This window comes from Oncorhynchus masou, unplaced genomic scaffold, assembly GCF_036934945.1.
Source record: "Oncorhynchus masou masou isolate Uvic2021 unplaced genomic scaffold, UVic_Omas_1.1 unplaced_scaffold_1527, whole genome shotgun sequence".
Taxonomy (NCBI): Eukaryota; Metazoa; Chordata; class Actinopteri; order Salmoniformes; family Salmonidae; genus Oncorhynchus; species Oncorhynchus masou.
Window position 1 is genome coordinate 72501 of NW_027005301.1, and position 10000 is coordinate 82500.

At 46.5% G+C, this 10000-nt stretch overlaps 1 protein-coding gene across 1 annotated transcript in view; it reads left to right on the forward strand.

Annotated features, from left to right (window-relative positions):
• LOC135531141 (voltage-dependent L-type calcium channel subunit alpha-1C-like) overlaps nucleotides 1–10000 on the forward strand; it is a 73653-nt gene that overhangs the window by 16850 nt on the left and 46803 nt on the right. The window contains exons 4-11 of the mRNA XM_064959255.1: nucleotides 1–38; nucleotides 239–364; nucleotides 1600–1669; nucleotides 4530–4656; nucleotides 5880–6009; nucleotides 6792–6851; nucleotides 7076–7182; nucleotides 8592–8679. The exon at nucleotides 1–38 is cut by the window's left edge and continues 72 nt beyond it. Of these exons, the coding sequence (XP_064815327.1) occupies nucleotides 1–38; nucleotides 239–364; nucleotides 1600–1669; nucleotides 4530–4656; nucleotides 5880–6009; nucleotides 6792–6851; nucleotides 7076–7182; nucleotides 8592–8679 (746 nt within the window). The remainder of the gene's footprint in view (nucleotides 39–238; nucleotides 365–1599; nucleotides 1670–4529; nucleotides 4657–5879; nucleotides 6010–6791; nucleotides 6852–7075; nucleotides 7183–8591; nucleotides 8680–10000) is intronic.

The window sequence follows — 10000 nt, forward strand, 5'->3', positions numbered from 1 at the left end:
AGAAGGAAGAGGAGGAGGAGAAGGAGAGGAAGAAGCTGGCCAGGTAATTTGCATGATGTGTGTGTGTGTGTGTGTGTGTGTGTGTGTGTGTGTGTGTGTGTGTGTGTGTGTGTGTGTGTGTGTGTGTGTGTGTGTGTGTGTGTGTGTGTGTGTGTGTGTGTGTGTGTGTGTGTGTGTACGTGCATCCACATCCATTCAAGTGTGTATGCCTGAGTGGTTTGGCTCCATTCTGACACAGAACGGCCAGTCCGGAGAAGCGTCATGTCAACGAAAAGCCCCGATAATCGAGGTAGAAGAGAAGAAGGAGGAGAAGATTGAGCTGAAGTCCATCACCTCAGACGGAGAGACAACCAATGCCACCAAGGTATGTCTCAGACGCACCTGTCCTCTTTAGACACACCTGTCCTCGTTAGATACACCTGTCCTCGTTAGATACACCTGTCCTCGTCAGTCACACCTGTCCTCGTTAGACACACCTGTCCTCGTTAGATACACCTGTCCTCGTTAGATACACGTGTCCTCGTCAGTCACACCTGTCCTCGTTTGACGCACCTGTCCTCGTTAGACGCACATGTCCTCGTTAGACACACCTGTCCTCGTTAGATGCACCTGTCCTCGTTAGATGCACCTGTCCTCGTTAGATGCACCTGTCCTCGTTAGATGCACCTGTCCTCGTTAGATGCACCTGTCCTCGTTAGATGCACCTGTCCTCGTTAGATGCACCTGTCCTCGTTAGATGCACCTGGCCTCATTAGATGCACCTGTCCTCGTTAGACGCACCTGTCCTCGTTAGACGCACCTGTCCTCGTTAGACGCACCTGTCCTCGTTAGACACACCTGTCCTCGTTAGACATACCTGCCGTCATTAGATACACCTGTCCTCGTTAGACACACCTGTCCTCGTTAGACGCACCTGTCCTCATTAGATGCACCTATCCTCGTTAAAAATCACCTGTCCTCATTAGATGCACCTATCCTCGTTAGAAACACCTGTCCTCGTTAGACATACCTGTTCTCGTTAGATGCACCTGTCCTCGTTAGACATACCTGTCCTCGTTAGACATACCTGTCCTCATTAGATGCACCTGTCCTCGTTAAAATCACCTATCCTCGTTAAAATCACCTGTCCTCATTAGACGCACCTGTCCTCGTTAGAAACACCTGTCCTCGTTAGACATACCTGTTCTCGTTAGATGCACCTCTCCTCGTTAGACATACCTGTCCTCGTTAGACACACCTGTTCTCATTAGATTGATCTGTCCTCGTTGGATACAGCTGTCCTCATTAGACAAACCTATCCTTATTAGACGCACCTGTCCTCGTTAGATACACCTGTCCTCGTTAGATATACCTGTCCTCCTGACTGGAGACACCAGTCCTCCAAGTTGTAATCTAATATTATCTAGTCAAGTCAATACATTACAGTACAGATTCAACAACATAAAATATGTTTGGTTTAGTTAGTATCAGTCTAATTCTTCATCTGTGAAAACACATGTCTACTCTCAACAGGTGGCATGGTGTTTCCTTTTAAAAGTAGTGTCTCTAGTTCTGTCCGTATTGAGTCTGATGTGGCGCTGTGTTACTGTGTTTTGACAGATCAACATTGATGAGTACCAAGTAGATGTGAATGAAGAGAAGAACCCGTATCCAGCTAATGATTTTCCCGGTACCACTGTACCGGTGATAAAAAGTAAGCCGGACCTTTCTAAGGGCTGACCCACACCGGACAACAAGTAGGAGCAGAGAACCAAATCACACCAAACCATTAAGAGACTTCCACACTCAAATCAGGACATTCACAACATTACGTTTGTTCTGGTTCTCGCTCTCTCTTTTGTCTGCTGTGCTTTGCCCCTGTTGATGTTAGAATGTTGTGTGAGGGTGTATTGATGTTAGAATGTTGTGTGAGGGGGTGTATTGGGGGTGTATTGATGTTAGAATGTTGTGTGAGGGGGTGTATTGATGTTAGAATGTTGTGTGAGGGGGTGTTTTGATGTTAGAATGTTTTGTGAGGGGGTGTTTTGATGTTAGAATGTTGTGTGAGGGGGTGTTTTGATGTTAGAATGTTTTGTGAGGGGGTGTTTTGATGTTAGAATGTTGTGTGAGGGTGTATTGATGTTAGAATGTTGTGTGTGTGGGTGTATTGATTCTAGAATGTTGTGTGAGGGGTGTGTTGATGTTAGAATGTTGTGTGAGGGGGTGTTGATGTTAGAATGTTGTGTGAGGGGGGTGTTGATGTTAGAATGTTGCGTGAGGGTGTATTGATGTTAGAATGTTGTGTGAGGGGGTGTATGGGGTGTTGATGTTAGAATGTTGTGTGAGGGGGTGTATTGATATTGAATGTTGTTAGAATGTTGTGTTGATGTTGTGTGGGTGTATTGATGTTAGAATGTTGTGTGAGGGGGTGTAGGGTGTATTGATGTTAGAATGTTGTGTGAGGGGGTGTAGGGTGTATTGATGTTAGAATGTTGTGTGAGGGGGTGTATGGGTGTATTGATGTTAGAATGTTGTGTGAGGGGGTATTGATGGAATGTGGGGTGTATTGATGTTAGAATGTTGTGTGAGGGGGTGTATTGATGTTAGAATGTTGTGTGAGGGGGTGTATTGATGTTAGAATGTTGTGTGAGGGGGTGTTGATGTTAGAATGTTGTGTGAGGGGGTGTATTGATGTTAGAATGTTGTGTGAGGGTGTATTGATGTTAGAATGTTGTGTGAGGGGTGTTGATGTTAGAATGTTGTGTGAGGGGGTGTTGATGTTGGAATGTTGTGTCAGGGGGTGTTGATGTTAGAATGTTGTGTGAGGGGGTGTTGATGTTAGAATGTTGTGTGAGGGGGTGTTGATGTTAGAATGTTGTGTGAGGGTGTGTTGATGTTAGAATGTTGTGTGTGTGTGTATTGATGTTAGAATGTTGTGTGAGGGTGTATTGATGTTAGAATGTTGTGTGAGGGTGTATTGATGTTAGAATGTTGTGTGAGAGGGTGTATGGTGTATTGATGTTAGAATGTTGTGTGAGGGGGTGTATGGGGTGTTGATGTTAGAATGTTGTGTGAGGGGGTGTATTGATGTTAGAATGTTGTGTGAGGGGGTGTTGATGTTAGAATGTTGTGTGAGGGTGTATTGATGTTAGAATGTTGTGTGAGGGGGTGTATTGATGTTAGAATGTTGTGTGAGGGGGTGTATGGGGTGTATTGATGTTAGAATGTTGTGTGAGGGGGTGTATGGGGTGTTGATGTTAGAATGTTGTGTGAGGGGTGTATGGGGTGTTGATGTTAGAATGTTGTGTGAGGGGGTGTTGATGTTAGAATGTTGTGTTGTGTTGTGTGAGGGGGTGGGTGTATTGATGTTAGAATGTTGTGTGAGGGTGTATTGATGTTAGAATGTTGTGTGAGGGGGTGTAGGGTGTATTGATGTTGAATGTTGTGTGGGGTGTATTGATGTTAGAATGTTGTGTGAGGGGGTGTATTGATGTTAGAATGTTGTGTGAGGGGGGTATTGATGTTAGAATGTTGTGTGAGGGGGTGTATGGGGTGTTGATGTTAGAATGTTGTGTGAGGGGGTGGGGTGTTGATGTTAGAATGTTGTGTGAGGGGGTGTAGGGGGTGATGTTAGAATTGATGTTAGAATGTTGTGTGAGGGGGTGTTATGGTTGGTGGGGTGTATTGATGTTAGAATGTTGTGTGAGGGGTGTATTGATGTTAGAATGTTGTGTGATGGGGTGTATTGATGTTAGAATGTTGTGTGAGGGGGTATTGATGTTAGAATGTTGTGTGAGGGTGTCTATTGATGTTAGAATGTTGTGTGAGGGGTGTATTGATGTTAGAATGTTTTGTGATGTTAGAATGTTTTGGATGGTGTTGTGTTGATGTTAGAATGTTGTGTGAGGGGACTATTGATGTTAGAATGTTGTTTGAGGGGGTGTGTTGATTCTAGAATGTTGTGTGAGGGGTGTGTTGATGTTAGAATGTTGTGTGAGGGGAGTATTGATGGAATGTTGTGTGAGGGGGAGTATTGATGTTAGAATGTTGTGTGAGGGGGTGTGTTGATTCTAGAATGTTGTGTGAGGGGGTGTGTTGATGTTAGAATGTTGTTGTGAGAGGGGTGTATTGATTCTAGAATGTTGTGTGAGTGGGAGTATGGGGTGTTGATGTTATAATGTTGTGTGAGTGGGAGTATGGGGTGTTGATTCTAGAATGTTGTGTGAGGGGGTGTTGATTCTAGAATGTTGTGTGTGGGGGTGTGTTGATGTTTTGTCTGTACTGTTGCCTTACCAATCCAGGTGTCCAGATTTGTAGATAAATGAAAAAGTAATAATTCATGTCTTTTAACTTTTTTACTGATGAATTGTGGGTAATTGTTATAGTATGGGGTAACTACACTAACAAACTGAAATAACTATTCCAGGTGAATTTTTACACAGTTCATTCAACTATTTCTCAACTTAACTGACCAAGTCCCTTATCTCTAACACTTTTTCTCCCACCTCTCCCCCTGTCCTCCCTCTTTCTCTCCTGCGTGGCCCTTGTAGGAGAGGATGAGGACCCTGAGATGCCTGTGGGCCCCCGGCCTCGGCCCCTGTCTGACATTCAGCTGAAGGAGAAGGCTATTCCCATGCCTGAGGCCCGGGCTTTCTTCATCTTCAGCAACACCAACAAGTAAGAGCTCACCCACAGATATACTGAGAGAAGCAGGTAGATTCTATGAGAGGGGTCCCTAAACACACACCCCATCTGTCTGTCTGATGTCTGTTTGATGTCTGTGTAACGGATGTGAAACGGCTAGCTTAGTTAGCGGTGCGCGCTAAATAGCGTTTCAATCGGCGACGTCACTTGCTCTGAGACCTTGAAGTAGTGGTTCCACTTGCTCTGCAAGGGCCGCGGCTTTTGTGGAGCGATGGGTAACGATGCTTTGTGGGTGACTGTTGTTGATGTGTGCAGAGGGTCCCTGGTTCGCGCCCGGGTATGGGCGACGGGACGGTCTAAAATTACACTGTTCTGTCTGTCGTCTGTCTGATGTCTGTCTGATGTCTGTCTGATGTCTGTCTAATGTCCCGTGTGGCTCACTTGGTAGTGCATGGCACTTGCCATGCCAGTGGTTGTGGGTTCAATTCCCACAGGGGACCAGTATGAAAATGTATGCTCTGGATAAGAGTGTCTGTCTATAGGATTAGGATTATCTATTAGTCACTATTTTTTGTCTGTCCATCCCTACCTCCCTCCCTCCCCTCCTTACTCCCTCCCTCCCTCCCTCCCTTACTCCCTCCCTCCCTTCCTTCCTCCCTTACTCCCTCCCTCCCTTCCTTCCCTACTCCCTCCCTCCCTTCCTTACTCCCTCCCTCTCTCCCTTCCTTCCTTACTCCCTCCCTCCCTCCATCCCTACCTCCTTCCCTCCCTCCCTCCCTCCCTCCCTCCCTCCTTCCTTCCTTCCTCCTTCCTTCCTTCCTCCCTCCCTCCCTCCCTCCCTCCCTCCCCGCCCTGCCTCCCTCCCTCCCTTCCTTCCCTCCCTCCCTCTCCTCCCTTCCTTACTCCCTCCCTCCCTTCCTTCCTTCCTCCCTCCCTCCCTCCCTTCCCTTACTCCCTCCCTCCCTTCCTTACTCCCTCCCTCTCTCCCTTCCTTCCCTCCCTCCCTCCCTCCATCCCTACCTCCTTCCCTCCCTCCCTCCCTCCCTCCCTTCCTTCCTTCCTTCCTTCCTCCCTTCCTTCCTTCCTTCCCTCCCTCCCTCCCTCCCTCCCTCCCTCCCTCCCTCCCTCCCTCCCTCCCTCCCTCCCTCCCTCCCTTCCTTCCCTCCCTCCCTCCCTCCCTCCCTCCCTCCCTCCCTCCCTCCCTCCCTCCCTCCCTCCCTCCCTCCCTCCCTCCCTCCCTCCCTCCCTCTCCCCAGGTTCAGGGTTCTATGCCATAAGATGGTGAACCACAACATCTTCACCAACCTCATCCTGTTCTTCATTCTACTGAGCAGTATCTCTCTGGCAGCAGAGGACCCTGTCCGGAACGACTCCTTCAGGAACCAGGTGTGTGTTTATGTCTTACACACATGCACGTGCACACACACAGAGGCACGGACACAGGCACACACACACAGGCACACGCACACAGAGGCACGGACACATGTACACACAGAGGCACGGACACATGTACACACACACACGCACACACGCACACAGGCACACACACACAGACACTGTACATGCATGCAAAAACATACTCACTAACTTCCATACTCTCTCTCTCTTTCTCTCTCTAGTCTTTCTCTCTCACACACAAACATTTACACACACAAACAGCCTTTAGAGGTGTGTGTGTGTGTGTGTGTGTGTGTGTGTGTGTGTGTGTGTGTGTGTGTGTGTGTGTGTGTGTGTGTGTGTGTGTGTGTGTGTGTGTGTGTGTGTGTGTGTGTGTGTGTGTGTGTGTGTGTGTGTGTGTGTGTGTGTGTGTGTGTGCGTGCGTGCGTGTGTGTGTGTGTGACTACACCATTAGATCTCTGGTTCAATAGACTTCAGCCATCCTTTCCCTCCACTGACCCACGCGCTGCATTGTGACTACTGTTTCCACTTAATTACATCCTCTCTATATTATTATAGCTTCAATGTTATTATACAGGGATTCACCCCAAATGGCACCCTATTCCCTATGTAGTGCACTATTTTCAACCACTCCCTGGTCTAAAGTAGTGCACTGTGTAGGGAATAGTGTGCCATTTGTGTCATATATTGTGATGCTCATGGAAGCCTCTATGAGACGTACGACTGTGTGATGTATTGTGTTGACCTGCATTGTGATCACTGTTTCTCAGATATTAGGCTATGCAGACCATGTCTTCACTGGGCTCTTCACCATAGAGATCATTCTGAAGGTAACCTTCCATTCCTTCTCAATGTCATCTCTACACCACATAATGGACACTGTGCTCCGGAAGGGCTGGTGAAGTGTTGGAAGTGTTTTAAGCGTTGGAAAAACATGACACGTTGAACAACAAACCCGTGAGCCGACATTCACTTCGTTCGTCATCGATCACAATCTTTTGTCTTACGCTTCCTGTTGCACGTGGTTTTCTCTTCCTGGTTCATGACCTCGTAGATGACAGCGTACGGGGCGTTCATCCATAAGGGTTCGTTCTGTCGGAACTACTTCAACATTCTGGATCTGGTGGTGGTCAGCGTGTCGCTCATCTCCTCTGGAATACAGTGAGTTGGTCTTCACTATACCGATACCACAGTGTCAATGGTTCAAACACACCTAGGAATTCTCATCGACATTCATTTAGCGTTGCTCTTTTTACCGGGATGGTTACAAAACTCCAACAAAAATGTCAACAACATGTTCTATTGAACACAGAAATATTGTTTCTGTCTGTAGTTGACTTCTCTGTCTGTAGTTGACCTCTCTGTTTGTAGTTGATATATAGTTTAGTAGTTGACCTCTGTCTGTAGTTGATGTATGGTTTAGTAGTTGACCTCTGTCTGTAGTTGACCTCTCTGTTTGTAGTTGATATATAGTTTAGTAGTTGACCTCTGTCTGTAGTTGATGTATGGTTTAGTAGTTGACCTCTGTCTGTAGTTGATATATGGTTTAGTAGTTGACCTCTCTGTCTGTAGTTGACCTCTGTCTGTAGTTGATGTATGGTTTACTAGTTGACCTCTCTGTCTGTAGTTGATATATGGTTTAGTAGTTGACCTCTCTGTTTGTAGTGGATGTATGGTTTAGTAGTTGACCTCTCTGTTTGTAGTTGATATATGGTTTAGTAGTTGACCTCTCTGTTTGTAGTTGATGTAGTAGTTGACCTCTCTGTTTGTAGTTGACCTCTCTGTTTGTAGTTGATGTATGGTTTAGTAGTTGACCTCTCTGTCTGTAGTTGACCTCTCTGTTTGTAGTTGACCTCTCTGTCTGTAGTTGGTTTAGTAGTTGACCTCTCTGTCTGTGACCTCTCTGTTTGTAGTTGATGTATGGTTTAGTTAGTTGACCTCTCTGTCTGTTTAGTAGTTGATGTATGGTTTAGTAGTTGACCTCTCTGTTTGTAGTGGATGTATGGTTTAGTAGTTGACCTCTCTGTTTGTAGTTGATATATGGTTTAGTAGTTGACCTCTCTGTTTGTAGTTGATGTATGGTTTCGTAGTTGACCTCTCTGTTTGTAGTTGACCTCTCTGTTTGTAGTTGATGTATGGTTTAGTAGTTGACCTCTCGGTTTGTAGTTGACCTCTCTGTCTGTAGTTGACCTCTCTGTTTGTAGTTGACCTCTCTGTCTGTAGTTGACCTCTCTGTTTGTAGTGGATGTATGGTTTAGTAGTTGACCTGTCTGTCTGTAGTTGATGTATGGTTTAGTAGTTGACCTCTCTGTCTGTAGTTGATGTATGGTTTAGTAGTTGACCTCTCTGTCTGTAGTTGATGTATGGTTTAGTAGTTGACCTCTCTGTCTGTAGTTGATGTATGGTTTAGTAGTTGACCTCTCTGTCTGTAGTTGATATATAGTTTAGTAGTTGACCTCTCTGTCTGTAGTGGATGTATGGTTTAGTAGTTGACCTCTCTGTCTGTAGTTGATGTATGGTTTAGTAGTTGACCTCTCTCGATAACCTAGTCTTAATCTGTGTCTGTTCAGGTCCAGTGCCATCAACGTGGTGAAGATCCTTCGTGTTCTCAGAGTGCTTCGGCCCCTGAGGGCTATCAACAGGGCCAAGGGCCTCAAAGTGAGTCTCACTGTTATCTCCTCTCTTCTCCTCTCTTCTCTTCTCCTTCTCTCTTCTCCTCTCTTCTCTTCTCCTCTCTTCTCTCCTTTCCTCTCTTCTCCCCTGCTCTCTTCTCCTCTCCTCTCTTCTCCTCTACTCTCTTCTCCTCTCCTTTCCTCTCTTCTCCTCTCCTCTCTTTTCCTCTCCTCTCTTCTCCTCTCTTCTCCTCTCTTCTCCTCTCTTCTCTTCTCCTCTCTTCTCTTCTCTTCTCTCCTCCTCTCTTCTCCTCTCTTCTCTTCTTCTCTCCTCCTCTCTTCTCCTCTCTTCTCCTCTCCTCCTCTCTTCTCCTCTCTTCCCCTCTTCTCCTCTCCTCTCTTCTCTCCTCTCTTCTCTTCTCCTCTCCTCTCTTCTCATCTCCTCTCCTCCTCTCTTCTCCTCTCTTCTCTTCTCTTCTCTTCTCTTCTCCTCTCTTCTCCTCTCTTCTCCTCTCTTCTCTTCTCTTCTCTTTTCCTCTCCTCTCTTCTCCTCTCTTCTCTTCTCTTCCCCTCTTCTCCTCTCCTCTCTTCTCTCCTATCTTCTCTTCTCCTCTCTTCTCTTCTCCTCTCCTTTCCTCTCTTCTCCTCTCCTCTCTTCTCTTCTCTTCTCTTCTCCTCTCCTCTCTTATCTTCTACTCTTCTCCTCTCTTCTCTTCTCCTCTCCTCTCTTCTCCTCTCTTCTCTTCTCCTTTCTTCTCTTCTCCTCTCCTCTCTTCTCTTCTACTCTCCTCCTCTCTTCTCTTCTCCTCTCCTCTCCTTTCCTCTCCTATCTTTTCATCTCTTCTCCTTTCCCTTCCTCTCTTCCCCTCTTCTCCTCTCCTCTCTTCTCTCCTCTCTTCTCTTCTCCTCTCTTCTCCTCTCTTCCCTTCTCCTCTCTTCTCTTCTCCTCTCCTCTCCACTCTTCCCCTCTCTTCTCCTCTCCTCTCTTCTCCTCTCCTTTCCTTTCTTCTCTCCTCTCCTCTCCTCTCTTCTCCTCTCTTCTCCTCTCCTCTCCTCTCCTCTCTTCTCTCTTTCCTCTCTTCTCTTCTCTTCTCCTCTCTTCTCTTCTCTTCCCCTCTTCTCCTCTCCTCTCTTCTCTCCTAACTTCTCTTCTCCTCTCTTCTCTTCTCCTCTCCTTTCCTCTCTTCTCCTCTCCTCTCTTCTCTTCTCTTCTCTTCTCCTCTCCTCTCTTATCTTCTACTCTTCTCTCTCTCTTCTCCTTCCTCTCTTCTCCTGTCTTCTCTTCTCCTTTCTTCTCTTCTCCTCTCCTCTCTTCTCCTCTCTTCTCTTCTACTCCTCCTCTCTTCTCTTCTCCTCTCCTCTCCTTT